This window comes from Anopheles maculipalpis, chromosome 2RL (assembly GCF_943734695.1).
Source record: "Anopheles maculipalpis chromosome 2RL, idAnoMacuDA_375_x, whole genome shotgun sequence".
Taxonomy (NCBI): Eukaryota; Metazoa; Arthropoda; class Insecta; order Diptera; family Culicidae; genus Anopheles; species Anopheles maculipalpis.
Genome location: NC_064871.1, coordinates 30367085 through 30384811, shown reverse-complemented (window position 1 = coordinate 30384811; position 17727 = coordinate 30367085). Strand labels below are relative to the sequence as shown.

At 42.6% G+C, this 17727-nt stretch overlaps 1 protein-coding gene across 7 annotated transcripts in view; it reads left to right on the top strand.

Annotated features, from left to right (window-relative positions):
- Positions 1–17361, top strand: part of LOC126557414 (polypyrimidine tract-binding protein 2) — a 202731-nt gene extending 185370 nt beyond the window's left edge. For all 7 annotated transcript variants that reach the window (XM_050213188.1, XM_050213186.1, XM_050213185.1 and 4 more), the window contains 5 exons: positions 200–233; positions 12152–12244; positions 14037–14253; positions 17008–17085; positions 17162–17361. In XM_050213188.1, coding sequence (XP_050069145.1) covers positions 200–233; positions 12152–12244; positions 14037–14253; positions 17008–17085; positions 17162–17294 — 555 coding nt within the window. In that variant the 3' untranslated portion in view covers positions 17295–17361. The remainder of the gene's footprint in view (positions 1–199; positions 234–12151; positions 12245–14036; positions 14254–17007; positions 17086–17161) is intronic.
- The last annotated feature ends 366 nt before the right edge of the window (positions 17362–17727 follow it).

The following is a 17727-nucleotide window of genomic DNA, read 5'->3' as shown; positions in this document are numbered from 1 at the left end:
CTTCACTTAGGTGAAATGTACCCGTATCAACCGAGGCAAGATCGTTTGATTATCTAATTTCCATTCCCAGCTATCTCACAACATTCCTATGTCTCTCCCTCTCCAACAGCTCCACAAGAATCGCAACAAAATACCATTTTGAAAGAAATATTTCTCATCTGCTAACTGAATTTTTCTCTATTTTTCTTCTCTTCTGTAGATGGTCACGCCTGATGCTCTTTTTACACTCTTCGGTATGTCCGCACACATGAAACACTACACTTACTAGAGATAAACAGAGACAACCACACAACATTCACACACACACACACACACACTTATAAAACTCTCTCACATACAATCACATACACACACATACACGACCACCTTTTCCCCCCTGTCCAGCTACAAAAGACATGTGTTATCACCATTTATGTTCGTGTTTGCCGTAATTTGCCTCTTTCCTTATTGATTATATGTTTTTGTTTTCCATTTTCCTTATTGTTGTTTATTTTTTCTGTTACCTTATTTTTTCTACTTACAACTTCTTTCCACTGCGTTATTGTGTGTGTTTTTTTTAAATACCTTTTTGTTTAGTTTGATTTTAAATTTACTTTGTTTCTTTTGTGTGCGTGTGTGTTAATTTCAAAACATTCGATACAGCACAATTCGTACACGGTTTAAGGATGTTTGCTCCCTCTCTCTCTCTCTCTCTTATGATGCCCATCTTTGCATTTCACTTATTGTTAAAGCAAACCAGAAACAACAGGCGAAATGAAGAAGGTTTTTTGAAAACCATTACAACATGTTTAGCAGTTAGCCACATATTCTTCATCACATCTTTCCCAGACAGCTGTCCGAAAATGAAGATGTAAATTTTTTGTAACAATGAGTTTTAAAGATAGAATTACGCCACGATTGGGTGCGGAAAATCGAAATCTTCATATTCGTACCACTGAAAACCACTCTCGTTCATCGTTCTCGTCGGCTATTCCACATAACGTTAGCTTCTGTCTTTTTGTGATGTGCGTTTGCATTTTTTGTCCCATTTGTTTCAGCACTTTTTTATTCAGTTTGTTGTTCTTCGTCTTCGTCGTGCTAGCGAAGCGAAACTTTGATCGTCCTCAAAATCCCAAAACGTGGTGTCAAAATGCGTGCAGCATAAACTGATGCGCCTGGGCGCACGCTGCTCTGCGTGTGACCGAAACCAGCCTCCGCTTTCAACCATAATCGGTTTCACACCCGAAGCGGTAGGGCTTCACTGTAAAACCGTGCCCACCATGGTATCCCAATTTCCCATCGCGTAAACATAAGCGCTGTCAGTTGCTTGTCAAATTTAGCGACGGAGATCTTTCCTTATCCTCGCCTTCGGGAGCAGCAGCTCTGGCGCTGCGGTTTTTATTCTTTTGCCGACCCCAGGAAACCCCACCGTTCTCAACCGCAACGGTGACAGCTACAGTATCCAAGAAATGCTCCAGAGAAAAAGCCAACAAGAACCACCGATCGTTTCGGGTCGTTGGTAGTGGTACGGGTAATGGGGAAAGCCACGAGTCTCTTGCTACGTTTCCCAACGTTTTCTCCACGGCAGGACGCCTTCTGAAGGGCAAATATTTCACGAATCCTTTCCTTCATTTTGCTTTCCCTTTTTTTTTTTTTGCTCAAATGTGCAGCGTGCTGTTCCGGTGCAGGAAATTCAGGAAACCATACGGCTCCAAAACTAGGCTACCCAGCAGAGAGAGAGGGTATGCTCGACAGGAAACGACTCGTTAGCGTGTGACATATACTGGCGCGCTTCTTATTATCAACAGGGATGCCTTTCATTTTTATTTTTTGCTTGACTGAAGAGTCCTGCCTACAACAGAGAAACGACGCTGCTGTCTGTCGTAGACTGTCATTAAGGTTTCAGTTTCGTTGGTGGGGTTTCCCGTCTCGAGGGAATGTAGGGACGATATTCACTTTATTTTTAGTTTTGGGTAGACCCCGGCTAAATCTACAACCAGGACTGAAAGCTTGTACTTTCTTCCACAAGAAAGATCATATTTCTTTTTTTTTTTCTAGGAATAAGTCACAGGCACCTGTTGTTTGTGTTTCGTATGACCTCACATACAGAGGGTAAAAGATTCATCGGTGTAGTATTACGCACACATACACATATAGACACAAAGGGTAAAAAAATCCAATTCCTTGCAATCCTTACAACACGCGATAGTTGAAGGAAACGATACGTCCTTATCCCAAGAGAACTTCCTTCAAATCGAACCAACAAAACGTACAAAAATCCCGATCACAGGTAGATGCTTTTAAACCATCGAATCCGATCCATTTCTTGAATCCCCTTCCGCCTTTACCATTGTCGGGTCGGGAAATTGAATTTGGACGTAACGAAAATGGAATATTACTTTTCCCTAGTTGCGCTTTGGTGAGCTGCTTCTGCTGTTACTTCACCATAAGCTGAAGTCTTCCTTACTACACACACACACACACACAGACAAGTTTGCGCATATCTATTTGTCAAATATAGAAACGAATAAAGATTAGCAGATTCTCAAGCGAGGTTTCTTTTGGCTGTGATTCGAGGATCACATTATCCATGTTTCCTCGGTTGAGCAACAGAACAGCAAAACATGTGAATCTGTTCGAAGTGTGCCCCGGCACAAAAAGCAGCAAACCGGTTGCATCTCGTTGTCATAAAAAGGAACTAAACGCTAACGAGGACAGACAAATGAGAATTGCTTTCGAATTGATTGCGTAGCCAGTCCTCCCTCTTTCTCTCTCTCTCTCTCTGTAAGGATAACAATTTCATATTTTTGTCTGCGTCTTGTACTTCAACTTCATCGCCCTATACATCTCTGCACTTTTGCACAACGATCCCGATGCACCTGCTAGAAGGTGGGAAGTTGCTCGACGTCTCTAAAGTTTAAGCTGACACAGCTTGCATCACCGGAAAGTTCGAGATCAATCGTCTAAGAACCTGGTGCGACGTCTTTCGTTGGGGATGGCAAAAGTTTTCATCCATCGCTCGTACAAACACACGCATGTCCCTGTTTGTGTGTGTGTTTTGGAAATTAATATATTCAAAATCTTCCCAATTATACAAACTTTGGTCGTCGCTTGCATCTCATTCTCTAGCGCGTTGTAGTTGCATTTCCTAGAAGGAACGATCAAACTGCTTGCGCACCAGACTTGGCCGGGGGTACTTTTGAGTGACTTTACAGGAAAAGCCACTTTCTCTGGCCAGTGGTGCTCGCCTAGTCATGGTAAAAGTTTGTCCTGCAAACTTTCACCTTAAGACAGCTGCGTGTATGTTTTTCGCTGAGAAGAAGTTTTTTGCAATATTGGTTCCCACATGGGTATTGGTTATCTTATCGATTCCTAAGACATGAGCAATGCTGACAGACAGGGCTTGCGTTTCACAAACAAAGTTTGAATTCAGCAAGGAAGGAAAACTTTGCACAACTGGGTTTTGTTTCGTTCTTCGTCATATCTACGTGAGATGTAACAATCTTATTTATTTCGTTTGCCGAAATTGGGATATTAATTTGATTGCATGAGCTTGATCTACTTTGATACAAAAAAATGTACACAAATTAAATAATTGAAACCATTTTGAACTTCCTTATTGTTTTTCCAATGAATCGTAAATAACCTAAAATCGATTTGACCTCAACTTTATCCGGAGTATGGTACACGTAAAACATTACTCGTTTGCTGTTTTGCTAGCGCTTTTCCACTGCGTTTGCACAATATGAGTCCCCCATCCAAAGTGCTGCTAAAGAAGCTACCCAAATGTAGTTGAAACATAATAATAAAAACCACCAAAAAAAACCCCCCGAAGCTACAGCGATGACGAAGCGTAAAAACGCCACAGGAAGGCCCGCCAGTCAATTGGTGACACTGCCTTGTCATCACTTTCAAGTACCTTCTATTCAACTCAACCGCACCACAATTTGTTGTGCCTGCATTGCCGACATCCTCACAACATGAAAAATGCAAACACGAAGAAGGGAGTGGATGGGATGGTAAGAAAATATATCGACCTCACCAAAAAAAAAAATGCCGTTGCAAAACCCGACGGAATGCAAGCCAAAGGAATGAGATGTATTTTTCCTTTTTGCTTTCGTGGAAGTATATTTAAAAATGCGACTTCCTTCGACCGCCACAGCACACCACAGCCTGTTGGGGACGAATTCCTGTTGAATGTACTGTACGCTTTTTGCTGCCCCTTGTTCCGTTATGTACGAAACGACTCTCGGGGCCACACGTTCCTTACGAAACGTCTTATCCTCGCAAGGGATATCTTTCGCAGAACGTTGTGGCATAATGATGGTTGGGTCCGTTTTCCCGTTTACCACGATCGTGATGATGATATTTTTTCGAGTGGCCCGGAAAATGTAACAAATTTCTTTTTCATCGTCGTTAGCGTCGTTCGCCGCGAAAAAGGGGGGAAAAAAGGCGGATGACGTTAATCTCTTGTGGAGAAAAATTGAACGTTAAGTAATCGAGCCGGTAACTACAATTACGATGCAGCATGCTTTCTATCCTTGTGGATGAAAACAAATTAAACTGCCACAGTCACACGAACGTTTTAAATTCAGGTTGGATTAAATGTATATGTCTTTTGGGTGCTTTTTTAGATCCCTCCGGAACTCAGTTCTGAGCCTTTTCAATCAAAATAAGCTTGTGCAACACGTGCACAGAGACAGGTTTCATCATATTTCCCGATTGAAAGCAATTTTATTTGGCAAAGTGTGAGCTCAATTTGCTCTCGTTGCAAAGACGAACCGAGTCCACTTTAATCCTTTTTGCCAAGTGAAACCATACAGATGGTGAAGCAATTCTACAAAAACCTCCAACATTCTTCTCACTCGCAAAGGTATGTAATCGTTCGAAGTTTACTGCGCTGTAGCTTGTAGCGGAAAACCGATGAAAAGCAAGGAAGCACGTCTAATGCGGTTCCATTGCCTAATGCTTGAATCACTTCTTTCTAGTTTGAGGTATTAATACTTTCAACTAGAGGTACTTAAACTTTTGGTACGCAGGTTGAGTATAGCTTGAGAAATTTCTGATCTAATGAGAGTTGGTGAAGTTGAATATCTGATAACAAATATTAGTGTTCCCAAAATTTAGGAACCATTAAAGCACAAATGGAAAGCACAACTCGCTGACTCATAAATTTCATTTTCATAAATTCATTCAAATTTTAATCAATAATACAGTAGAATATAAAGTAGCCTGAAGAGAAATCCATTTAATTTTCAAAATCTTAAATATCTTACAATTGCCACACAAAAAAATGCCTAAATATAGCCAACCTGGTTAATTATAAGAAACGCTAGACTTGCTACCCTGTCTCGTATACACCTGTTGGGTTTGAGGTTTTCCAGCGTCCCTTCTTCCATTGGCAAAGGCAATTCCGATTCATACTCTGAATGCTTCTGGCGATGAACGCCTGTACGGGTAGAAAATAGGCCAACCGAAAGCAGCTGGTTAGCATGGAATGGATAACAACAAGTAAAGCAAAAGCATTTCTTTTAGCTAATTACCCAGCAAAGCCACCGAAGAAAATCAAGGCCACCGCCAGCATGATGCAGACAACAAGACAGAGGCGAGCGAAAGAAAAAAAAAAGCAACGAGGAAATGCCTATCCCACGCACCATCCAGTGTACCTTCCTTCCTTGTGCACCAACGCCATTTGTGCTTCGTGAGGCGTAATTTCGATTTCAGCTCACCGGAACGAACTCGCAGATTTTCCCCCCGCTTTCCTGGAGTTCTAGCCCGCTCCCGCTCCAGTTCCCGCGGCGGCTCTGTACTTGGTCGGGTGTTTGCCGAAAAGGAAAACGACCTCCGAAACAAATTAATCCTTCTTCTTACCTTTTTGTCCCTTGCACGGGGGTAACCAAAACCGCTGCTCGAAGGACTGTGTTGTAGGTGGCGGAAATGTGGGGAATGGAGGAGGAGGTTGGTTGGTAAGAATTACTTGTGCCATTGTGCGCGTCGTCCAACATGAATTCCAAAATCCTTTCCGTCCGTCTGAGGATTCACCCCTAAGCCAATCCCTAGCCAATTTCGGTGTCGAGAACCGTGCTGTGTGCGTGTGTGTGTGTACCACTACGCTTTCCCCGGATCCCCTCCAACTGTTCGTTCATGAACCGTCACCTTTTCTAATTACCCGCACGCGTTTTGGCACCAAACTGGAACAGAAACGCGGACGAGAGAGGTCTGTTGCCTGTTAGGCAAGCGTGCGTAACTCCCGAACCTCCATGTGGACCCCGCACAACTTTCCTAGCTAGCGAACCGTCACTGTGTCATACCATCACTTCATAAATCATTCATAGAACCCATTCAATCCCACGGTCTAATCTTTCCTGCACTTCTGCAGGATCTCCACCACCTTTCCGTCTGTTCCGAATTTTCTGGGGACTATGGCGGTAGCCTAGTTAATCTTAATTTGTTTCGATGGATAAAAGGCGCACAGGTCTTTGTTTGTGTGTGTATGTGTATGTATTTGTATTTTGCGTTTCTGTGTGTTGGTTAGAGGGTGTGTGCACCGTCGATTCAATGCTATGTGACTGTGTGGAAAAATAAATAAATCCAACCACTAACAAACCGACACTACCACCACCCACACATACCCACATAGGGTGGTTTTGTTGAAGGATTTGTGGGGCATGCAGCCTGACAATCGAACCCTTTGAGAAACGATCCATTTTGCAAAGTGGATCTTCCATTCAAGCGAGATCGCTACAAAAGCTGGAAATTCGTTTCTTCAGTGTTTGGCCATAGTTATGAAAAGCAAGGCATTTTCATTTCAATTTAAATTTTCATCAATTTGTTTCGTGTTCATCAAGTTTTCGTGAAATTTTGTTTAGCTGCATTCCTTATAGTGGTACTTATATTATGAAAAGGGTTTCTATGGCTCTAAAGCATAGAAGACTGTTAAAATATATCGTTGGTTTGTTGAATTTTTTCGTTGCAAAAATCAAATCAAATTTTAATTAAATTCCGATTATTGTCATTGGTAAAAAAATATCATTAGCAGTCAACGAATGTATTGAAAGTATTTGATCCTCATGGTTTATGTTTCAATGTACGTATGGATCAAAGTATATTAGTGCGTTTAAAAATGTTTCTAAGTTGGAATAATGAAACGTACATCCTCATAAAAGATACATATATCCATCAGATGATAAAATAGACTTTAGTAAAAATTAACAAGTCCAGTTAAATAGTTTAATATGAGCTATACAAGAGCTAGACTATATTTTACGTATTTAAAAGCAAATATATTTTGATGCGTAGGATCTTAAAAAGCATATCATTCTTACCTTTAACAAACATGATGCTCTATTGCTTAGAAATGTTAAATTGTGTGAAAACTCCTTGGAACTGTACAAACATTATTCTCTCTCTCTAAAGGGTTAAGCCTCTAATGGGAACTGGGAGCAGTGCACACAAAGGTGAAACGAAACTGTTCCACTTCTGCCTTCCCAACACTATGCTCAGGTGCTTATAAACGATCCTTCCGTTCAGACACCGGGCCATTTTTGTATCGGGACTGGTGGAATCGAATCAATTTATATAAATTTGCACGTTTCACTGCACATGATGCACATGTGCCACACACACATACACACAGCGCACTCCATCACACGGGACTCGCCGATGGTTCAGGACCGATATATGCACACCACTCTCAGGTGCACATATTGGCCACGATCTGCCTTCGAATCTCTTGCCAACGGAAAAGGATTTTTTCCTCGCTTCATACACACACACACACCATATCCCATGTTGCATCAAGCATTACTATTCACCGGATGAGAGAAAGGTGAACCCTTCCCCACGGTCAGGCGAAACCTTTTCGCGTGTGTGTGCGTTGTGTGCGGTCGCGGTAGGATTATTGAGATTTTCGATCGAAAGATAGTTCACCATAGTCGACAGCTGGTTGAGAGGGTGATAGAAGTGACGCACAGACGCGGTGGAAAGCTGGCAGCCCTGTGCGCCCCTTTGTCCGGTAGTATTCAAACGGTAGCTCGAGCACGATGGTGGAAAATGGTTGTAACAAATCTTTTTCTGCTACACTAGTACACAGCAAACAGTACGTTTCGCCACATGTATTCGCCCGCTCAAGCTGCTGAACGATTTTGATGGATAGGTTTCTTGCCGGAGGAAAAGTTTCACTTGGTTCGGTTCGGGAGCGTATTTAAATTTTATGCACATCCCCCGAAATTGTGAACATGGTCTACTCTTTCACTCCCTACTTCCCCTCTCTCCCTGCCTTCGCCGTGCACTGGACAGAAGCTTTAGGATAAAGCGTTTTTCGGTTCGTACCAGCACTGGCAAAGGTCGGGATTTGGATGCTGCACGTCCTGTAGCGGTGCATTTAATGAAAATGGTTCTGCTTTTCATTCGTTTCGCTGTGTCCCACTGCTGTAAGCCGGCTCCCGTTAGCGGGAATATGGGAAAAATGTGTAGGATGAGGTGATATGCTCCTTTTGTACGGGCTGAATGGTTTAATTTTCCCTGGATTTCGTTGTATAAAAGAACTATCTTATTGCTTTGTGTAGTGCAGTCGCTTATGGTTTAACTGCCCGATGTATTTTGCTTATTTGATGTGTAAAGCGCGCGCTGAACGTGGGAAATAAAATTTGTGATAAGTTTAGCATTTTTTTCTACTTATTTGGCTTGCATTTATATGTTAGCATGTTTTTTCATACCTTTAAAAGAAGTCAATCGGTGCATGATCTTATAAATCACTAGGCGCCTCCATTCTTCAGCAGCGTGCGCTGAAACATGTAGTTATTGCAACAAAAAAATCAGCATTTTTACATGAGATTCGTTAACAAATTAAATAATAGAAAAACCTTTGTAAATGCGAATTTTTGATCTATTTTTACATAATTAATTACAACGTTAAAGAAAGGTCGATCTATGACGATTAGTGTGAACTACCAGGCGCCTCCATGAATCAATAAGGGAATCAGATGAAAATGTTACCAGTTTATAACACGTTAAGATATACATCTGGGATTAGTTGGACTATCGTATACAGTCGCTTCAAAAGCCAAATGTCCGTGTATCTAACTGCAGCTAGCAGAAACTTTCAAACTTTCGTGTTGAAGTCATAATAAAACAATGAATATATCAAATTTTAGAAAAAAGTATTATTACTTTAAATTAATGTTTTAAAAACTCTAATGATACCTTTTATACAATCCATTGCAAAAGCATGCTTATTTTCTAGTTAAACAGCTTGCGTTTGTTTCCCTTCACGACGGTAATATTTATGAGTTGCTGTCTGCACTGTCAACATAACTCATAACTCAAAGCTGATTTAAGGTTTCAATATAAAAAAAATGTTGTAATGCTAACGAAAGTTTAGGCTGTAAAAAACGGGAAAAATATCAAAAATATAAAGACTAAAAATTCTCTCGCACCTTGTACACGGACAGTGGCTTGAACTCTTAATCTTATTAAAATTGTCCCTTTTTTGTGTCGAATATTCCAACCTTAAGGCCCTGAACCGCCCTTCGATGGCTGGCATGATTTTCTTTTGCTGCACACTCGCATCTGCACTAACAGGGTGTTTCACCATTTTCCGATAAAAGCTACCAGCATACATCACAGACGTGGGTTAGTCTCTAGCTCCCTGTTCTTGCTTCTCCTCCTGCAACAACAATCGACCCGCATTGATAGGCAGGGAAGGGTCTGGGATGGCAAGGGGAGAAGAGTGTAGGCAGGTGGCGAGGGGAAAGCAAAAATCCGGTTTTGTAAATTATTGATTCTCAATCCTTTTATCAACATATTTTTGTTTCCCTTATTTCTTCGCTCCTTTTGTGGAAAGCATTGATCCTGGTCCCGCGCACATGGCCGCGCTTTTGTGATTCTCTTTTTGCTTGAAAAGGACGATCACGACACCCAGTGATGTGGTATGTCTGTGTTTGTTTTGTGGAAGAAAAGAAGAAAAAGAAACGCGTTTCACTAAACGAACCGAGCGATGGAATGGGTGGGACACCTTTCAGTTCTTTTCAAATCCTTTTTTGCCCTTCTTGTTGTTGTTCTCCTTCTTTGCTTCCACAATAAAGCTAGAAGTGGTGAAGATAAAGGTTTTTACTTTCAATCCGTTCGAAGCGGTTGCTGTGCGATCTCGGTACGATCTTTTTTTCCGTTTTGTTTTCTTCACCCTGGTTGCCCTGTCGTCTTTGTGAGGCAGGAAAAATGGGAAGCATAAGCTAGCGCACACTTTACCCACACTCACACATATGACCGGCAAAACGATAATAATAAATGTAATATGGCAATAGCAATAAAAATATCTGCTAGAAACGGGCGGGGGTGTGACGGTGATGGGGTAGAACCGTTTTGCTTATTGGCGGGGACTGTTGCCACAATGCTTTGCCCTGGATTTGCAGTCGATCCTTCCTTCTTCAGCACCGGTAAACGCTCGTGGGATGAAATAGGAACGGAACCAGATTTTAACGATGCTTTCCGACCGCCGCACCACACCACCGCACCGTACTTGCTCGGTATGTGCGGATCCTGGGTGGAGTTTTCGGTTTATTCTGCTTTATCCAGCAACAGCCACCACACGTAATGCCTGAACGGACAATAGGGAACGGGTGACTGGCTCAACCAAAATGCATGGTGACGACAGCGTTGGGGTGTGCACATAAGTGGAGTTATTCCTGCGAGACAGCAGCACCAAAGGGCAAACATCATACGTGTGTGCTCAAGAACGAACGAAGAAGCAGCGCTTAGTACGGTCTGCATCGCCTCCATTCTGGTTCGATGGTTGATTTTTCCTCAATCGAACGAACCTGGCACCGGAAGGACGAACTCGAAAGGATTTAAAATGCTAACAGGTTACTTCCGTTGGGTGACTCCGTTGTCGTCGAGGAAGCAGTGCCAGCCGTTGGTTGGTCGGTTGCCGTAGCACACACTGCCACGTTTTCCCAACCACCGCTGCTTTTGATCGCGCATGAAAAATGCTTCCAATTCTTGGTTTTCGAGTAGCTTTTATGCAGGTGCACACACACGTTGCAGCGCGAAACGGAGGAGGTTAGGGTGGATCGAACGAAGCATGATTGTTTGTCAGCACGACACATTGTCATCGAGTTTAGGATGTGTTTGTGTGTGTATGTGTTTGTTTGTTTGTGGGTACAAGTGTGAAAAGGAAAACTTTTATCACCGCTTGAATGTGCATCGGCACGCCATCGGAAATGGCGCTGTGGATGCACTTCCGAGACGTGTTTATTGGTTGATGGGCGAAATTGTTAGAAAGTTGGGAGTTTCTGTTAGCAGTCGTAGCAGCAAACATGAAGAATGAACGAAGAAACATAAATCTTCTGTATCTGTAAGTGTGAAAAGTCGCCTTTCTTGTTAATAATTATTACTGGGTATGAAATGAATTGGCAATGAATTTTTCTTCATATCTTTGATTATTTCTGAATTCTAAACCAAGCCAAATTTGCATTTTTTGGTGTTCAACGTCTGGTAAGTTCAGCGTTCAGCGTCTGGTAAGGCACAATGCAATTACAGCTTTCAAAAGCTTCAACCATTTCACAGCACTTCTGTTGAAATTGTGTTTTGATTCTGTTTCCTCGAGCAAGCATCGGTCTTGTTGCAATGCTGCATTATTTACAAATAGCGCACAACGTCTGACATTCTTGCTCGTAACGTTCTGATGGAGTCATCATTAATTTAAAAACACAGAAAACTTTGTTTTAAAGCCTCAATATTGGCATAAAGTTTCTCCTTTAGTCTTCACCGATATGAAACAATGCATTAAGCAGTAAACCGGATGAATATTCTGTATGGCTTCTTCAACATCTCAGTATAAATATTTACTTCGCATAAATTAAAAGCATTTAAAGATAAAAGAATGTTTAAGAGTGTAACATTATGGCAAATATGAACTAAAAGAACCATGTCAAAGGAAAATCGAATCTCTGTCAAGAAAATTGACGACATAAATACTCTCACCGGGCGCAAATCGTGCGTGGCACCTGGCGAGTAAGATGGACGACATAACACATCGATCTCTATGTTTCATTGCTTCCGACATTGCTCTACATACTGCATATGCTAAGTTACACGGACATCAAATTGGGTGTTAAATATGTCTAATGGATTTTCCTCTATTTTTGTGTTTTATTTCTTTTCCTCATTGCAGGAGTGTATGGTGATGTACAGCGTGTAAAGATCCTGTACAACAAGAAAGATTCAGCATTGATTCAGATGGCTGAACCCTACCAGGCGTATTTGGGTAAGTTTAACCGGCTCTTATTCCACCAAAGAAGCAGCAATCCTTACATTAAAGGAATTATCTTGAGCAATTAATTTATGTGCAAATAAACACACCAAACGCAATCATAATGGAATTTCCATTCACTGCCAAATGCTGCAGTTCATTAGCGGACCTCATGCTTACCATGCCAGATTTCCGGGCACAAACAACTATTTTTCATTTTCATTCCTGCAGCCATTTGTTTATCTCATATCCCCTATCCACCCCGTCCTGGGAGAAAGCACAAAAACTCTCGAATCTCGAATGTGCGCATCTTTGGACAGGTAAAGGTGGATGTTTAAAAATGCACTGAGTGCATGTTGTTTTATTTGACTAGCTTACACGCAATAAATCTCACTGTAAATAAATAATCCAACGGCTGGTAACAGCGGAAACGGACGAATCGCAAGAAGGACGACAAAAAAAAAGACGTTGGGAAAAGCGAACGATGATAGTCACATTTCCAACGCGCAGCAGCATTCGAGAAAAAGCGGAAACGAATGGAAATTGAAAAAGGCGTACAAAACAAACAAAAAACCGCCAAACTAAAGCATCCAACTTTTTATTTTTTATTTTTGGTTTAAGATAGTTCAGTAGAACGGGATGTGATTGCAGGGAAAAACATTTATATGGGAAAATATTTTCATTTTCTTTTTTTCTCACAATACCTTTCGGTGGTGAGAAAGTGCAAACTCGTAACAAAACAAAACGCACAGCCAGGCACAGCCATAGGAAAATCGTCCCAGTACTCCGCGATATTGACGGGTAGGCAGGATTTTCCTGTTACAGGTTTTTCTTTTTTAATTCACACTAGTGTATTTATCGATCTCGTTAATTCATGTAAACGAACGGCAATGCCAACAGCGACGCTTGTTGGTCACTGCGAATTGGTCCTTGTTGTGAAGCTTTATTCCATTTTTGCTGTTGCTGGTTTCCGGTTGCTGGCACCGTCCGGCATCTCCTTTTACCGGCTACCGGCCGTCGTTTACATATCAAATAATAATTGGTAAAAATGTTTACATTCACCTCGCTTCATAAGCGAGTCGGCGTTTGGCCGGACGCACGTACGTACTCTTCTTACACAGGAAGATATGCTGTGGGGATAACAGTTCTGTTTGTCAGATATGTTTCGTTGTCTGCTTTTCCGTTACGATTTCCATTTTCATTCATGTTCTGGTGGCCAAAGCGGAAAAAAGAAGCGAAGAAAAACGAAGGAACAAAAACATAATACTCGAAAACGAATGAATGATCAAACCGCAAACTTGGCTGAATTTTTTTGCTTGTTTTTTTTTTTTTTTTTTTTTTGTATCACCACCCAATAATGGCATGGAGGTCCTTTCTTTTTGCTTTCGCATCGCACCGGAAACGGCTGCGAAAGTGTGGTGAATAAATTCATTTGTTCTGAGCAACAAACCATGCAAATGGTGTAGAATTTGCTGAAATCACTACCATCGTTAGTGCCGACATACGGGTACCGCTTTGTAGACCGAAATTGGTGAGGATTACTTGCTCTACGGCAGTAAAGCGGTAACATCCGGAGGTTTTTACCCCTTTAGTTTTTTACTCCTAGTATTGCTCGGTGTATGGATTAATCTAAATAAATAAGTTCACCACCCAAAATGGAATGAATGAAAAACTAGGCTTGTGGAGAAGACTTTTTTTTTATTTTACGCAATTTGTTGTATCCCTTTTCATTGACCATATTATGCTCTATCCCTTACTTCGATAACTAATTACATTTCGTTTCCTTCGCTCTCTTCTTCATCTCCAGCTATGACCCATTTGGATAAGCTCCGTATCTGGAACAAAACGCTCCGCGTGATGCCGAGCAAACATCAGGCGGTACAGCTGCCGAAGGAAGGCCAACCGGACGCCGGACTGACCCGCGACTATGCACAAAATCCGCTGCATCGATTCAAGAAACCCGGCAGCAAAAACTACCAGAACATCTATCCACCATCTGCTACACTGCATTTAAGCAACATTCCGTAAGTATATTAGCGGCGCCCACTCGGCAAATTCCAATTTCTCCCTTCCCGCTTTATTTTCTTTGTAGCGGTGTTAATGAACTTTTTACTACGTTCGGCTCCACAGTGCTACCCTTGCCGGATCTCAATTTATCGCGCTAAACCATTGAGAACTACTGTCGACTTTGCGGGGATCGGGGATTCAAATATTGTTCTTTCATTTCGCAGATTTTATTTTGCCCCCCGTCTGTGGGAATATTATCCCTATGGAGGTGTGGTGCGCGGATGTGGTGTTGAGGATGGGGTTGGTTTTAGAACTCCACCATTCCCACTACGTTACAGCGGCGCACCACTGGATAAGATTTTTAAAGGTGTCTGATTTGAGCACCCGAACAAAAATACCATCTGATGCCATGATGCCACGGACGGTCGATCATCTCCTTCTGCTGGGTTCGGCAACAAAAAAGGACATGGAAACACTTTTATGCATAATCCACTTCAGTAATTTTCTCCCAGTGCTTTCAATGCCCGAAAGGTTGGAAGGGCCGGGTGGGGAAGACGAGAGCAAGACAACCGCCCAACCAATCTACCCAACCATACTAACCATCCTAACGAATGATTATGCCAAAGAAACGGAATTAAAGTCCAACCGTCTCGCGCGCGCACACACACACACTATCCGACCCGTCGGCCGACCATCAAAGTCCACACAGAATCTTTATCCCAGTTGGGGTGTTAGACGACGGCGACGTCGACGACCAGTATACACAGCCTTTGGAGACAGTGCTTTGCTGTAACTATTAAAGAACTTAACCATGGAACCCTCTTAGCGTTCTCTAACAGGCGACACGGTAATGGGTCACCGGAGGTAAAGAAGTAGAGCGCATTAGCCTGTCCTGGATAGCGAGAAAGAGAGGTGCAAAGAAAACAAACTTTTAATTATCTTCTTTCATCCCGCATCATCCTCAAACTGTGGTGGGTGTGCGAGTGTTTTTCTTCTGCCACAAGCTTGAAAACCACACACAGCGCCAATGGAGCGTTTGTGAGGATGATGATGATGGTGCCTCATGCTCAGGAGCTTTGGAACAGTTTTGCAAAAACCAAAGTGGATCTTGTTTTTTCTCCCTCTATGCATGGTCTCTTGTTACTGTTCCAACACTATTCCAAGCGCAGGGGTAGAGGGATTTTTAATCCTTTTGTTTGTTGTAACCGGCATTCTCCCCGGTGCGTTCTCTTCATTCAGCCCAACCAGCCCAATGTCCAACATGGTCGATAAATTAACCATCGTTTGGGGACGCTCACTAACCCTTTCCTTGGTTGCACTCCTTCCACACGAAAGTCGAGGCTGTGTAAGCACGGACAATCGGAGAGCGTAAATTTCCCCCGGTAGTTCCCTGGTCGCGCACCGTTACAAAACACTAAGCTACGGAGAGCTACTGTCATAAGTGTGTTCGGTGTGTTCGGATTTTCCACAATTATATTGCTGTGGTGTGGTCGTTCGTTTCAGTATACCTAGGCCACACAGGGAGATAATTGTAACTAAATAAGTGGATTTGAAACTACGATTATAACTACCACTACTACAAAGCATGAAGAGCAAAGTCAACATGAGATAGTAAATGGTAGGGTTTATAGAGGACGCCGCTGGCTCATTGCACTGGGCAGCAATAAAAGTTTGCACCGGAGCATGCATGAAGCATACATGATGCTCTATGTATTCTCTCGTAGGTGTTTGTTTTGCACCCAGCTGGGTGCAACCCCGTCGTCGCTAAAATCACACAACACACCAACAAGCAACAGAACAACTGTTGCAACTGTAATCTCCTCGTTTGGCTATTATTATTTAGTGGTGTTGATGTTTTCTTTAAGCGTAAAACCTGTATGTAATCCTCTTCCTAGGGCGCTTGGGAATGCAATTTCGCACCTCGTTAGGTGTTGTGTGCTAAATAGCTTGTTTTCTTTGAGAACGAAGTGGGCGTTTTAAAGCTCAAAATAATGGAAATACTGTAAAATTTTCTTATATCTTCTTTAACATTAAGAAAATACGCTACAGGTTGCTTTCACCTGCGCTTCGTTCATACTCAATCACTGCGGTAACATAATTATTTGAACCACCAAACCTCCCAACGAGCAGCAGCCCCGGGTCGACGCTACCGCGAAGCACATAATTACATCGAAATGAAAACCATAACTCATAAAGGACACTCTTTCGTTCCTTCTCCACTTGCCTTTCAACTTCCCGTGTTAGACGTTTATGGTCGAAATACTAACCACAGTAGTCTCCCGCGGGAAGGTGTGAGACAGCCAAAACCGATTCATTGTTTTAGCTGTGTGTCGTGGGGGCCCACACGGCCTGTAGGAAAACCACCCTCATCGGGTAGAAGGTTAAGGACCACCGTTCACACCTACCTTTCAGCTGGAGCTTCTCGGCTTCTCGCTTTGTGTGATCTCCGTAGGAGTCGCTTTTTTCCGTAATGAAGTGGTGTGACGGTGAGAGAATGTGGCAGCTTTTTCTCCACCTCAGTGCCCAGCTCGCGCTCAATTTCATTAGGAGAATTATTATGATAATGTAATTAAAAGGAAAACTGTTTGGCTATAGCTAGCGGAGTGTGAACGAATATTAGTGTGGGATGACTTTAGATTGGTGGCTATCTACCTGTGTGAACTGTACAAGAGAAGGTTTTCTGGTCCAATTTTTGTGTTCTTTTTTTCAGTATAAGTATTCATTGAACAATTAAATTAAATAAATTCCTTTTTCTCCGTTTCTCTTTACAGAGCTACCGTAACCGAGGATGAAATCAAGGAAGCTTTCACCAAGAACAGTTTTGAGGTTAAAGCTTTCAAATTTTTCCCGTAAGTTGCGACTCTTTTGTTGACTCTTGTTGAACTAAAATATGACACTAACAATAATTGATGCTCTCCGCTGCAGGAAGGACCATAAGATGGCGCTGATACAGCTCAGCTCGATCGAGGAAGCAGTATGCGCCCTGATCAAGATGCACAACTACCAGCTGTCCGAGTCGAACCATCTTCGCGTCAGCTTCTCCAAGTCCAACATCTAACTGCGAGCGCCCGCGTATGCGAGCGCCAAACACGGTACATCGCCGGTACAGCTGCCAGTAGTAGTAGTTCCATCCGCTCCGCCGGCGTCGATCCCGCATTCGTCCGACCCATTATCGGCCAATGACGAAACCACCGTAACATCTAGTATCGCAACAACTACTACTACCATCACCGCTACCACGACCACAGTCAATGCGTACCCATCGCCGTTACACTCATCATCCTCCTCCTCAACAACAACCACAACAACCACAACAGCAACAACGGTAACAACAGCGACCACGGCATGATCGGAGCAGGGCTATAGCCACGACTGCTAATATGGCGGATGCGCGAGCAAGCAAACAAAAACGAAAAATCGTACCCGAACGGAGCGGAGAAGCGAGGAAAGGATAACACGGGGAACACCCAAATGGGTTCTGGCCAAAATGC